The sequence below is a fragment of the Lytechinus pictus genome, chromosome 3 (assembly GCF_037042905.1).
Source record: "Lytechinus pictus isolate F3 Inbred chromosome 3, Lp3.0, whole genome shotgun sequence".
NCBI lineage: Eukaryota > Metazoa > Echinodermata > Echinoidea > Temnopleuroida > Toxopneustidae > Lytechinus > Lytechinus pictus.
Genome location: NC_087247.1, coordinates 8,323,283 through 8,338,497, shown reverse-complemented (window position 1 = coordinate 8,338,497; position 15,215 = coordinate 8,323,283). Strand labels below are relative to the sequence as shown.

Here is a 15,215-nt window from a genome sequence, read left to right as displayed (position 1 = left end):
GTTTTCTTAAGAATGTTTATTTCATGTCATTTTAACATCAAGATTAGACATTTTAATAAGATATTTTAATAACATTTAAAAAAATGTCTTTTAAATGTTTCTTGTCAGGCCATCAAAACATTATATGCTTTATATCATAATAACGTTTATTTAATGTTTAACATAAGGGGAATAATGTTTCATTAATGTTATGCAAATGTTTTTAAGAAATGTTTTTCGAAAGCATTTCTAAGATCTTTCAATAATGTTATTATAACGTTATGTGTTAGCTGGGATATTAAATAGTGAGATCACATATCCTCTCCACAATTTTCCTTCATGTTGGACAGTGCTTAAAAGATTTTCTTTCGGGTTATAATAAATCAAACATTTCAGCTCGCGCTTCGCGCTCGCATTATGTTTATTGAGATACGCGCTCAATGATATAAAAATTTGACTTTACATGAAAACGTGTAAAAATGTTTAGTCAAAATATCAAATATTTCAAGATCACGCTTCGCGCTCGCATCATTCATTGATACCCTTTCTTCTCATGATTAGAAAAACTGCATGGAATCAATTCCTTAGTTCTATGTCCACCCTCTTCATGGTCACATTGCTTCGAATACTGTTTTTAGTTCTAAAATCTGAAAAAAAAATCAGCTCGCGCTTTTCGCGTGTTAACTGTGTTCTTTATGAAAAACGTGCTTAACCAGTTTAGTTTTCTGGTCGAATATAATAATTATGAAAAAGAAATTCAGCTCGCTCTATTTGATTCGTGAAAACGTTTTCTATTCATGAATCACTGCAAACAGTAGGGCCTACACGTCCCCCCCCCTTTTTTTTTTACAATAGTTATTAAAAGTTTCAGCTCGCGCTCGCATGAATTTATTAATGAGTTATGTACGCATATTATTCATTCAAAAAGTGCTTAGAATGTCCAGTTTCCTGGTCGAAATATCAAAATTTTCTGTTCGCGCTTCGCCCTCGCATTTTTGGATTGGAGAGATATGTATTCTATTCATTGATCACTACGAACAGTCAACAGGTCATTTTACAGGCCAGTATATCAAAAATTCGGATCGTTTAGTAAAATTCAAATCTGGTTCATGAAAAGCTGCTCAAAATTTTTATAATTTGTATTTAAAAAAATTGAGCTCGCGCTTTGCGCTCGCATGGTAATTTACATTCAGGCCACATAAAATGCCTTATCTTGCTTCTATACATAAGAATGAAAATATTGTAAAGACTTTTAATCCCTCGAAGAAAAAAATCAGATTTTGGCGGCCGCGACGGGGAAAATGTGAATAAAAATAGTTTTCCGCCCCTCCTATATAAATTGATGAAAGCTGGATCTCCCCCTGGGTATGACGAAAAAAAATGTGACTGAGGAGAATGGTGAACTCAGTCCGATGGCTGATGGTCGTCGGCCGCCGTAAATGGTACCAATATTTGTAGGCAATCAGTGCCCCCCCCCCCCCCTAGGAAAGGCCTAGCGACGCCCATGCGTATATCATGCACTGGCGAAAATCCGGTCCGAGCAGGGGGGGGGGGGTGATAGCTGTATAATGACCTGAATATTCAAAATGTTGGGGACACCCCCAGTGGCATAACAGGCGGGGGCAGGGGGGCAAGCTGCCCCTGGCGGATTTCACCGGGAAAATAAAAAAAACGGGGGAAAAGAGAAAAGGGAGGGAGAAAGAAAGGGAAAGGGGGAGGAAAGGGGAAAGGGAAAGGAGGAAAAGAAAGGGAAAGGGAAAAGTGAAAATAAAACGAATTAAGAAAGAAAAAAATTAAATGAAAAAGGAAGGAATTAAGCGGGAAAAGGAACGAAAGAAGAACGTTTGAGAAAGAACAAATCATTCCGAAATAGGCCTATATATGTAATGCAATAGCATGACGATGGGAAATAAATCAAAAGATGACAAAGTGGCAAACAATAGCGGGAAACGAAGGTAGAATGGAATTAGTCAAAAGCTAAATTGGAAAACAAGGAAATTGGGCAAGAAAAAAACATAATAACACGACCGGGCTGCCGAGGATTGAAAGTAAAGAGCGGGAAGAAAGATGGACAGTACAACATTGTGCTATAAGCGTAGGGACCCTTTCTCAAGATTCACCGACCTTGTCTGAGATCAACTAATCATACAGTACACTATACCTGACTTTCTTTCTTTTGGAGATTCTATCTATGCTTTTCTTTTCAATACAAAATTACTTATTCGTTCCTGGTTACCTATTATTTTTTAAGTCCAATTTCCATCACGTTTCTCATAATCAGTTTTTGCGAAAAGTTATCTCCATCACTCTTACTACCACTAATATATCAAACAAACACGACTTCGCTAGTTTGGCCTACTGTGCACCTTTTTCACTGCAGGCCAGGGCGGCCTGCCTTTTTTTAATTGGATAGTGACTTATTTCGGTTCCTATCAGATCGGGGTCCTAATAAGTTGTTTATTATTTCTCTTCATTGCATTGGGCAATGTCGCCTCCCTCGTTAAAGGGGAAGTTCACCGGCCACGAAGAAAAGTTTTTACAGCAGAAAAACTAATAACAAATAGGGCCTATCCGGGGGCCTATCGTTTTGGTGAACTTCAGGTTTTAGGAAAATCCGTTAAAAATTAAGAAAGTTCTGCAGTTTTTGTGACGTCATAAACGAGCAGCTGTCCCATATATTATGTAATATAAAATGATTGAATTTCATTATTTTGATGGTTCCTGAAGACTGATTTTTGTTTTCTTTTCATGATCGGGTGTGAAATGATTGGTCTATTGAGTATACAAAAGGTACGTATAGAAACCATTTTCATTTTTTTATGAGAAATGACATTTCATTGATTTTGTTACCATTCGCTATGTAAAAATGATGCTCGCATATGACGTCACAAATCAAATAAGTAAAATTTGATAACTTTTTGATTGATGGATTTTTCTCAAACCTACGTACGCCAATTCCTTTTTCTGCTATTTTTACAATAAAGTTTTTGTCAGGGTGAACTCATATAACGTGCATTTCATTATAATTAACAGGAGTCCAATCAACAAATTTTCGTTCTTTATGGAACATTTGGAAATCGTAATTTCCATAAAAAGGCATGATTTCTGCATGGATTTGATAAAGTCCTCAATTTTCGCGCCACATGCTATCTCACAATCAACCAATCCCATGCGATGAACATCGGTACCGCCTAAAGAAGTGTATAAAGATGATTGACTGCCTAACTTCTCAATAATTATTAGCCTGAAACGCTCATCCACACACCTATCGGCAAATGTTTTCAGCACGAAAAGGTGAATTCTTATGGAATTATGATTCGAAATTGTATAAATTACTGTTTACCTTGAGATTTCTTTGATATTTGTCTTGAAATTTATCAATATTACAAAGAAGGGATAACAATTTAAAACTTTACTTGGGCGAGCCTGAAAATCTAGTGCATTCTGGGTACGCATTTACCACGCGGCCATCCCGTGGTAGAATCTTCTTGCCAGGGACTTGAAAATTGTGGACGACTGCTGTGCTGGCAAAGATTTGTGAGAGAAATCTATCATAAAACAAGATATTTCAAGATGGCAGGATTGCCACCAGACGTGGGGCAGCAACAGCATATCCCCGAGCATCACCAGGCCATCGTTGTGCAACAACAGCCGCAATTTGAAGTGACAGAGCCCGTTGTTGTCCAACAACAACAGCAGGTTGTTCGTCGCTTCGACCCAGAAGCTCACGAATTGCACAAAGATTTTCGTTTGACGCGCTACACTGAGTTGAAAGGATGAGGGGCCAAGGTCCCTCGGGAGGCTCTGCTCAACCTCCTGAAGGGACTCAATCCGAATGAAGGGGAACAGGAACAAGGAGATAAAGCACAATACATGCAAGTGCAGTTCGGTATCCCCAATTTCGGTGAGTAGCAAAAAAAATGAAATAAAATTAAAAAAGACGGGACAACTGTCACAAATGACAAATCAAAATGTGACTCAAACTTAATAAGACCATTCATAATACTAATAAATAATAGGTCCATGATAAGACTAGTTAAAGAAAGTCAAGTCTCAAGAAAGTCGACACCGTTCTCCGTAGTTTAACTTCACATGATTGACCCTTTTGTGGGTGTGGGGCTGGTTGTAAGGTTGGGAATACAATAAAATTTTTTTTTTGAAGTTTGAGTGTATTTTGTCGTTGGAACTGAAAGAAAAACGTTAGAATTAGAAGGAAGGAATTTGTGGGGGGGGGGGGACAATTTATAATTATAGGAGGCTAGTTCCCCCAAAAAGAAATTTCTAAGATAGGCTAGTTGATCTTCAAAACATTTCTCATTAGATACTATTACTAAACCAGAATTAATATCCTATAGTATTAGGCCCTATATTTTTTTCTTATTCCTTCTGCATTTCTTTGTGTTTTTAACATTTGTTTTTCATTGAACTTGAAGTGAAGGAAGGAAGAAAAAAAAAGATAGTAAGAATTAAAGACAAGCAGTAAGAAAAAAACTGAATTTAATGTTCACGTTTACTTCAATAAGTGACGTAGTTACAAAATTTTGTGTGACAGCATAGTCGCAAAATTTGTCAAAGGGAGGAGATCGAGGTCAATTTCCTAAGGGTTAAATTCATTTTTATTTATCTGTTACCAAATGTATACTGTGGAAATTGCAAATTTTGACGAGACCATAAGCATGAGGAATCTGCTTGCTGGATAAGTTCTTTGATTCATTGTTTTCATTCCAACATGTATTTTTATTATGAACGCAGGAATTGGTATGGACTGCAGTGTGACCCCCCTCCGTCACGATGGTCTGTGCCTCGTACAAACAACAGATTTCTTCTTTCCCCTTGTTGATGACCCCTACATGCAAGTATGTTTCCAGTAAATTGTTACTTAAAGGAGAATGAAACTCTTGGAGCAAGTTAGCTTTTGTGAAAGCAGAAAAATCAAAGAATAAGATCAACAAAAGTTTGAGTAAAATAGGACTAGCAATAGAAGAGTTATGAGCAGTTGAATGTCGAGATCACTAATGCTATGGAGATCCTCCCATTGGCAATGCGACCAAGATCTATGATGTCACAGATGAACAACTCTCCCCTTTTGGACACTGAAAATATACCCCAAAACATATCTTTTTGCTCATTCTAATCATATGACAAACGATTCATCAATGATATAATGTTGTGAAACCTCTGTACTTGTCCTCTCATATAAAGAGAACACCTCACCTTGTGATAGACTCTATAAAAGTGAGAATATAAGTGAAATAAGTACTAAAGTAATGAGGGAGTTGTACGTGTGTGACATCACAGATCTTGGTCGCATTGCCAATGGGAAGATCTACATGGCATTAGTGATCTCAATATTCAAATGCTCATAACTTTCTTATTATTCATTCAATCTTCCTCAAACTTTCAACAATATGTTTCTTTGATTTTTCTCTTTGATATGGATTCAGCTGGTTTCAAGTGTTTCATTCTCCTTTAAGAAGAAACTTTTAATTTAAAGGTCAAGTCCACCCCAGAAAATGTTAATTTGAATAAATAGAGAAAATCAAACTAGCAAAACGCTGAAAATTTCATCAAAATCGAATGTAAAATAAGAAAGTTATGACACTTTAAAGTTTTGCTTATTTTTCACAAAACAGTGATATGCACAACTCAAATGAGAAAGTCGATGATGTCCCTCACTTTTTCTTTTGTTTTTTATTGTTTAAATTATATAATATTTCATTTTTTATAGATTTGACAATAAGGACCAACTTGACTGAATCATATAGTATAAAACTATGCTCATTCCATATGTTCAGGGAGGAATTAATCGTTGATTGACTTGACAATGAGGAGAAAAATAGAATATTCCCTATTTCATATGATAAAATACAAAATAGTGAGTGGATGACGTCAACAGTCTCCTTATTTGCATACCCACCAGGATGTGCATATAACTGTTTTGTGAAATTAATCAAAACATTAAAATGTCATAACTTTCTTATTTTTTACATCCGATTTTGATGAACTTTTCAGTGTTATGTTTGTTGGATTTTTCTCTTTTTATTCAAACCAATTTTTAGTTGGGGTGGACTTGTCCTTTAAGGGGGAGTAGGCTTATTGTTTGGGGAGAGTATTTCATGATAAATAGGCCTATGGAATTGTTTTTTAAGTTTTGAGCAAAACAAAACCAAACAAGATGTTGAATAATGCCCAATTATTACCCGGTATGTGAGCAGTATGTTTCTTCAAAATATAATGGCCCGTATTCTGAAGTCAGGTTTAACTTAAACTCAGGTTTAAAGTTGTGGTTTAAGTATGGATAGCCAATTGTTACATAAATCTCTAACAGTAGAGATATCATATTTCAGCTCATTTGGCTCTCAAATCTTTTATAATTGTCTAGGAAGTATAAATAGATGATTGTCTTCACCATCGATGAATCAGGAAAGAGCACAGTTAACATAAGAAACATAACTTAATAAAAATTTTAACACTTTTGGCTTCCCATAATTTTAACACAGAGTTAGACCATGGTCTACCGGTAAGTTAAACCTGACTTCAGAATACGGGCCATATCTTTACCTAAATTAATATAATATTGTAAATATACTAATGTTTTATCAATATATTTATTGCTTGTTCACTTGTGATATTTCCTGTATCTACTTCCTACCTTCTAACAGGGTAAAATTGCCTGTGCCAATGTGTTGAGTGATTTGTATGCCATGGGCGTGACAGAATGTGACAACATGCTGATGTTGCTAGGAGTACCCAAGGCATTCACCGATCAGGAACGAGATGCCATTATGCCCCTCATCATGAGAGGTTTCAAGGTAATGTTAATACAAATAATAAAGTATTGAAAATTTGGGTTTATTATTACCCTACATTGGTATATTTGTATCAAACTTACTATAAAATCATGAAATCCTCAGCTGGCCAGAATCATTTGGCTCGTAATTATAAAGCACTTTTCTGAACATTTTATTTGATACTATTAGAACCAAGTGTGTGATCGTTACTACATCTGGGGCCCGTTTCATAAAGCTGTTCGTAAGTTACGAATGACTTTACGCACAACTGGTGACCATTTCTTGTTCTAAATGATATCCCTATGTAACTGATTTAGCGCCTAAGAACAGGTTCCAGTCGTGCGTAAAGTTGTGCGTAACTTTACGAACAGCTTTATGAAACACCACCCTGGCATTTATGTGTAATATAATCACATATCTGGCTGGTATACAGTGAATGTGATCACAAGATTGATATTCACTTTAATGCTTTAAAGCTTATTTCAGTTTTCGTATTTGATAGAATAATCTGAAATCTAGTCTCTAATTCTGAACTGCAATTTTGAAGCAGAATGGCTCCTACAAGATTTCACTGGTCTTGGGTTCAGAAAGGGCCAAGGCGCACAGCATCACATAAAAATTTGGTCTAAATCGTGTAACATACTTGTTCGTGACACAAGGCTGAAACATTTTCTAATATTTTGCTGCTCTTCTCAGGACAAAGCCGCAGAAGCTGAAGCAACTGTGACTGGTGGTCAGACAGTAATCAACAAATGGTGTTTAGTTGGTGGTGTGGCTACAAGCGTGTGTCAACCAATGGAAATTGTGAGGTAATTGAAAGAAAAACCAATTTTTTTCCATTTATTTGATCAATGAATTACAGAAGGGCCCTTGCCACCAAGGGGTGGTATCTTGAAAAGTAAACCTACATGTAGGTTTAAACTAGAATTTTGAACCACACTTTTATGGAATGTTGGGTTTCATAATATTTCTTGTGGTGATTATCATGTATCAATAATTTAAATTCATTATATTTTTGTATTTTTCTTTTCCTATTTCATGGCTCAGTTATTTATTTGCCACTTTTTTCAAAGAATAATTCTTAATTGCTGAATTGGTAGACAACTGGCATTCTATAAAAGTGTGGTCTAAGTTAACCCAGGTTTGACTAAACCATGGCCATCAGAATACCAACGAAGATGTTTAATATTTCTGTTGAGATTCAATATGTAAAGCTGTTATTGCATGACCTAAAGGGGTTTGATTGTTAGGGGAAATAAAATTCTAAGGACATTGTATTGGAATTTTGTTGCTTTTCAATCAAAATTAATGCATTGTGGTACTAGTAAATAATTTGTGACCATTCCATGGTTAATTGAAAATATGATGATGGCGTCCAAATGGTTTCTTAGCTACACGCATTGCATTAAATGTAACGTACCTACTGTAATCAGAGTGACACCTGAAAAGACCAAATTGTACTGTAATTTTGGTTATTGCTTGGCAAAACAACTTTTTTTTTTCACAACCCAAGGAAGATTTTTGTCTGCTCTTTTAAACAAGTTTTGAAAATACATTTTTTTAAAGGATATTTCATTAGAAATTACCTGTTTCGGGAGGGTTTTTTTTTTTCTTAATATTAACACTATGCAACATATTTTCAGTTCAATTTTCGGAGTATTTCATTTCATATTTATTTCGAACAATAAAATATGGATTTTCATCTTCAACAAACAGGAGTAGATTTTGTATCTACAAGACTGTCCAGTTAATATTTAATTTCTTCTCTTTATCAGCCCCAACAATGCAGTAGTTGGTGATGTCCTGGTGCTGACAAAGCCGTTAGGTACCCAGATAGCTGTCAATGCCCATCAGTGGTTAGATGAACCCGAGAAATGGAAGAAAATTCAGTCAGTAGTAACACCAGAGGAGGTAGAGAGGGCGTACCAAGAGGCCATGTACAATATGGCACTACTCAACAGAACTGGTAAGAATGATAGCATAGAAGAAAAGGGAACATTGAGAAGTAAGGGAAAATATCCCATGATTTATGATAATTTTTATCAATTTTCACATCGTTTACATTAAGTTAGGGCAATAATCCTCTGGTTTTGTTTGATGCGGTATATAACATGAACAATAGTTGAACTTTTAGTGGCTGCTTTCATTGCAGGCATAATGCTCCCTTAAGCCCTGTAAAAACATATATGCCTGTCATAGAAATCTATATTTATACTAAGATGTCCTGGGGGGTGTTTCACAAAGATTTAAGTATGACTTAAGTCACACTTAAATGCCTACGCGTAAATGATATGGAACGCGCGATCTTATTGATAGACACGCAGTAGTGCGCGTCCTCATGACACGATCTGACCAATGCTGTCAAGCCTTTCATACCGTACGCAACTTGGTATTTAAGTGCGACTCTAAGTCATACTTAAATCTTTGTGAAACACCCCCCTGGAAATGACGATAATTTTGTAATTGATTACAATATTCAGAAGTCAGTTTGGATACATGATTTGTTACTATGTATTGTAGACTTTTATTGCGTTGATATCCTGACTAGTATGCTTCAACTATGTAAGTAAGCACATAAATCATTTTTGTGTGTATTTGTTTGTCATTCCCTGTACTTAGCTGCTAACCTGATGAAGAAATACAATACCCATGGATCAACTGATGTGACTGGTTTTGGTATCCTGGGTCATGCCAAAAACTTGGTAGAGCAACAGAAGAATGAGGTACGCTTTGTCATCCACAACCTGCCGGTCATCGCCAATATGCAGAATGTTGCCAAAACTTGCGGAAATCAGTTCAAGCTGCTTCAGGGCTACTCTGCTGAAACATCCGGTAGGTCTGATTCCAATCATTTGGTTGGATTAGTTAGACATCGTTCTCATTACACTTTCTAAAACTAGTTTACTGGAAACCGGTTCAGTAAACCAGTTTGGAAGATCGCTTTGCTAGCGTTCACATATGATCGCACGAAAGTGGTTTTCAAAATCACTTCCAGGGTGCTACATAAGCACTTGCCCGGGGCAAGTAAAATTTAGAGTCGGGCAAGTGTTTTGAAGTAAAGACAAACTACTTGCCCGATTGGGCAAGCTAAATTCTCACAGTAGAATGACTAAAATTAGGGTTGATATGATATGACATTGACCCTAATTTTGGAAAAAGAAATGCAATAACAAGATAGATCAGTTCATGCCAAAAGAGCATAAAAGGTTGATGGTTTAAATAAACGCAAAACTTTCCTTTGAAGAGGTAAAACTTTTTTTTTCAAGGATTTTTTCGGGCAAGTGAAATAGATTTTTGGGCAAGTATATTCCAACTATTCAAAAGTTTACTTGCCCGACCGACTGGGCAAGTCCTTCCAAAAAGTTATGTAGCACCCTGAGTCTTCACGTAAAGCGATCTTGTTGCTGTGGAAACGCTCTCAGTCGGGTGAGAGCGGTGTCTTAGATTATCCCAATAAGTTGGCTGTTAATCTCTTGAGTGGAGTCCATCCCTTTCTAAATTGTATGTTTTTTGTTTCATTGAATCATGAATGTTGGAGGAAATGAATGAAGGGTGCAAAAATCCAAGCATCTGAAGTTCTACCTTTTAAACAAAGTTTAAAACATAATAATTAGTTATCACACAATAATAAAGACAGTTTATCGACACTTAATTTGTACAGTACCACAGCCCCGTCTACAGGTTGCTCTTAATTTTATTTATCTTTTTTGGGTTTTTTTTTTGGGGTGCAATTTCAGGTGGGCTGCTGATCGCTTTCCCCCGTGAGCAGGCTGCTTCATTTTGCCGTGAAATGGAGAAGACCACTGGACATCAAGCTTGGATCATTGGCATCGTAGACAGGGGTCAACGCACTGCACAGATCATCGAGAAGCCTCGTGTTATCGCCGTTACTACCAAGTTGAGTTAAAGAGGACTTGTTGACACAGAAGAATCGGCAGGACGACATACCGCATTCTTTTGCGCTTTGAACACTGATAATAAACATCAATGAACAGTGAGTTGCTGCTTTGCAGGTGCTTTCTTTCATCTCAAGATCTTCTGAGGCTTCAGAGGCAGATTCCGAAGGGGAAAAACAACTCTTGACGGTCTTGTGCCATGTAATAATGAAAGATACAAAACCCAATGGAAACCCATTTGCTAAATGAATTACAGTTAAGCTCAAGTTTGCATCTCTTTGTTTTTACTAGGCATTACCATTACATATGATTAGGCATGCTTCATAAAACCTATGTGTAAAATTATGCGTGTTAACTTGAATTTGGACAGCCAAACAGGATTCTTGTCAATTATAAGTTTCTTTGGATAAAGTTGACATGCAGTTGTAGAATGACACTATTTTGGAATTACAGCGATGATGAAAATGTACAGTTTCGCATTATTTATTAGTTCAAGTCATAGGAAATATAGCCAGATTGTTTGTAATCTGAGAATAATAAGGGTATCCTTTATGACTTTCCAAGTTCAGGTAATGTATGTGTAAAGTTATGTAGTAAGGAACTGAATACAGATTCAAAGCTTCCACAAGGTCAATGCATCCTACCCAGTAATTGTTGATTGATGACTCTATTTCTCAACCAATTTAGGGAACTGGTAAGAATGATCAAATTTCCTACTAAATTAATTTATAAAATCCTGAAATATTCTCTTGAGGTTAGTTAATGAATTGAGGAAAGAAAATTTTTAGAATTTCCTATAAATCATATCTTTTACTATGTATAAAGTCCCAAACGCTTTTATTACACATCAACTGCAAATTATGTCCTATTGGATTTCATGTATATGAAAAATATTGGCTTGTCCCTTTTCTATCCACAGTTCGCATTGAAACTTCTACTTCAAATATAATTGTTTATAAGATTCCTGTTGTTGGAATCAATGGATCTTCAGAAGATCCTGATGGATCAAGACTTTTGAAAGTATTGTGTTCCAGTCAAAGCTTAGCAAACCCAAGTTATTTTTCTGAGATAACGAAATCATGGTTTGAATGAAAAAAAAAAAAAAACAGCAATGAAACCATGAAATTTGATTATTGATAATCATTGTAGTATATCATGCATATTAGGCCAAATCACTCACCTACTCAATTGTACATAAATTCATCGCATGTAGTGAGTTTTTTTAATTGCCATTTGATGTCTATTAGTATTGGGGGTCAACATAACATCTTCGTCATTTGGCAGAACATTCCTATGGACAATGATGGTTTCTTAATTTTACAGTTCTTGTTTTGTATGATCTTGATGCTGTTATAAAGCAGCCATGGAACTTGAGTTGAATGCATTGTGTTGTATTCAATGCATAGGATGCATCAAATATGTTTGTGTCTTAAAATTCTTAATGATTTTTTTTATTGAATGGAGTGGATGGCACCCCCTTAAGCTGGCCTGCATGCCAATTGGTCCGCGTATTGAGCAAACGGTGGAGTACAATTGCATGCATGCTCTAGATTGTAAAGCTTTTGGGTCTCCATCGCAGTTCACCTTCGCTTGGCCAAGCTCTACATGAAGCTGCATCCGTAAACCAACCGGGATGGATTTCCCGGCAGGGGTGATGTGGTGGATCTTTCTCGAGCTTGCACCAAGCCTGGTGCTGTGATGTAGATGAGGTCCCTATCTGTCCCTCTTGTCATTTTTGACCTGCGACTTTCCTTTCGTCATTTCTATAAATGTATTTTGTTTTTTCAAGAAATCATTGCAAAAATGTCCAGTGTACACTTATCATGGCATTACAGTTCAATAAAGACTTCATGTATTGCTGTCAAAAACATTTTTGTGATCATGTGTGTGTATGTAGAAGCATTTTCTTCTTTTAGGTGTGCTATTCTGTTCATACTGTTTGGCTAAAATCTTTATTAAAATTTGATATCTGCATGACCACCCCCCCCCCCCCCCCCTCTTGGCATTTATCTCACATAGGTCAAGTCCTGGCATAGTGTAGAATTAAACAAGCAAAACATTTTCATTTAACATTGGATGAAAATACCCAACTCTTGGAATTTTGAATGAGGATGAAATAACAAGTCCCCCAATGTGTGTGCCAACTTGTTAGAACTTTTAAGAAATGTGTAAGATCATCATTGATCAAACTTATTTTGATGCAAGGGATATATATATATGAATATTACATAGCAATAGCATTTCAAAAAGAAAATGTTGAAATTTGAATACTGTGCAAGTACAAAAGAAAAGGTGAGCTTCAGACACCTTTGACTTGGTTATCATTGCTTCTCAAAATTTATCTTATGAAAAACTTAAAGATTATGTTATTTGTGATTTGTCCTCTGATTTTGATGACATTTGTTATGTTTTGCTTATTGTGGGTGGACTTACCCCAAGAAAAATTGGGAAAATGATGTGTGTGTACTGCAGCTGATAACCTTGCCTGCAGTGATTTTGGTAAAACTATATTTTGTGTATGTTGTGTTTTGACTTAGTTTTGATATCGGGAATGAAAAACGATAAGCCTGCTTGAAAATAAGTACATGTAACAATGTTTCAGTTGTGATGAAGCAAAATTTAAAGGTCAAGTCCACCCCAGAAAATTGCTGATTTTAATAGAGAAAATCAAACCAGCATAACGTTGAAAATTTCATCAAAATCGGATGTAAAATAAGAAGGTTGTGACATTTTGAACTTTTGCTTATTTTTCACAAACAGTGATATGCACATCTGGTGCACATCTCAGTGACATGCAAATGAGACAGACAATGATGTCCCTCACTATTTTTTTGTATTTCATTGTTTGAATTATACACTTTCATTTTTTTTGCATTTATGACAATAAGGATCAACTTGACTGAACCATATGCTAATTCCACAGGTTCAGGGAGGAATCAAACATTGTTTCACTTAACGATGAGGAGAAAATTAGAATATTTGATATTTCAGATAATAAAATACAAAAGAAATAGTGAGTGGATGACGTCATCAGTCTCCTCATTTGCAGACTGACCATGTGCATATAACTCATGTGAAATTAAGGAAAACTTTAAAATGTAATAACTTTCTTACTTTACATCCGATTTTGATGAAATTTTCAGTGTTATCCCTGTTGGATTTTTCTCTATTATTGAAATCAACTTTTTGTTTGGGTGGACTTGTCCTTTAATCAATAATTTAACATGAGAATGCATATAATTAGAAATATATCTTTAAAAGTACATTTAACCATTGTTAAGTTCTTGGATCCATAAACCATCTATGTCTGAGTAACAAGTGGAATGCCTCTGGCCGTCTCACCTGCATCACGCGATTCAATATAGCAGCAGTGCTGATTTTGAAAACTACTATAACTCGCACAAGATGTTCAGTGATACTTGGTTACTCTTATTTCCACGTTTTATGAACTAGACCAATACACTTATAGAGATATGATGGCAATTCAACAAATACCCCCAACGTGGCCAAAGTTCTTTGACCTTACATGACCTTTGACCTTGATCATGTGACCTGAAACTCGCACAGGATGTTCAGTGATACTTGATTACTATTATGACCAAGTTTTATGAACTAGACCAACACACTTTCAAATTTATGGCTGTAATTCAACAAATACCCCAATTTGGCCAAAGTTCATTGACCCTAAATGACCTTTGACCTTGATCATGTGACCTGAAACTTGCACAGGATGTTCAGTAATACTTGATTACTATTATGTCCAAGTTTCATGAATCAGATCCATAAACTTTCAAAGTTATGATGGTAATTCAACAGATACCCCCAATTCGGCCAAAGTTCATTGACCCTAAATGACCTTTGACCTTGGTCATGTGACGTGAAACTCATGCAGGATGTTCAGTGATACTTGATTAATCTTATGTATAAGTTTCATGAACTAGGTCCATATATTTTCTAAGTTATGATGACATTTCAAAAACTTAACCTTAGGTTAAGATTTTGATGTTGATTCCCCCAACATGGTCTAAGTTCATTGACCCTAAATGACCTTTGACCTTGGTCATGTGACATGAAACTCAGGCAGGATGTTCAGTAATACTTGATTAACCTTATGGCCAAGTTTCATGAACTAAGTCCATATACTTTCTAAGTTATGCTGTCATTTCAAAAACTTAACCTCAGGTTAAGATTTGGTGTTGACGCCGCCGTCGCCGCCGCCGTCGCCGTCGGAAAAGCGGCGCCTATAGTCTCACTCTGCTATGCAGGTGAGACAAAAATAGAATGAGTTTTTGCACCATTTTACTGTTCAAAGTTCTTAGAATGTGTATATAAATTCAGTGATGATATATAAATTACAGCTCAACATGGGGGGTAGCTAGATTGATGAAAATACATTAAGATTATATTGATAAATTTCCTCGCCATTCCTCTTTTCCAAGCACATGTTGACATTTATGCATCACAGCATATCAATAAGAATATGAAAATAGATCTTGTTTTTAAATGACACATGAAAAATCCATTACGAATAGACCCTCATCCCCATACA

General features: G+C 36.0%; 1 protein-coding gene across 1 annotated transcript; it reads left to right on the top strand.

Moving 5' to 3' along the window:
- The first annotated feature begins 3,150 nt into the window (after nt 1-3,150).
- LOC129257889 (inactive selenide, water dikinase-like protein) lies at nt 3,151-12,536 on the top strand. The gene is made up of 7 exons (XM_054896321.2): nt 3,151-3,883; nt 4,732-4,835; nt 6,642-6,791; nt 7,467-7,579; nt 8,546-8,736; nt 9,390-9,602; nt 10,508-12,536. Exons 1-7 carry the CDS (start codon nt 3,853-3,855, stop codon nt 10,675-10,677), a joined length of 972 nt encoding a protein of 323 aa, XP_054752296.1. The 5' UTR covers nt 3,151-3,852; the 3' UTR covers nt 10,678-12,536.
- The last annotated feature ends 2,679 nt before the right edge of the window (nt 12,537-15,215 follow it).

Excerpts from the sequence above, each read along its gene's own strand:
- LOC129257889 (XM_054896321.2), top strand. The coding sequence starts at position 3,853 with ATGCAAGTGCAGTTCGGTATCCCCAATTTCG. Across the intron at positions 6,792-7,466 it reads TCATCATGAGAGGTTTCAAG|GACAAAGCCGCAGAAGCTGA; the intron begins GTAATGTTAATA and ends TGCTCTTCTCAG. Across the intron at positions 9,603-10,507 it reads CTACTCTGCTGAAACATCCG|GTGGGCTGCTGATCGCTTTC; the intron begins GTAGGTCTGATT and ends GTGCAATTTCAG.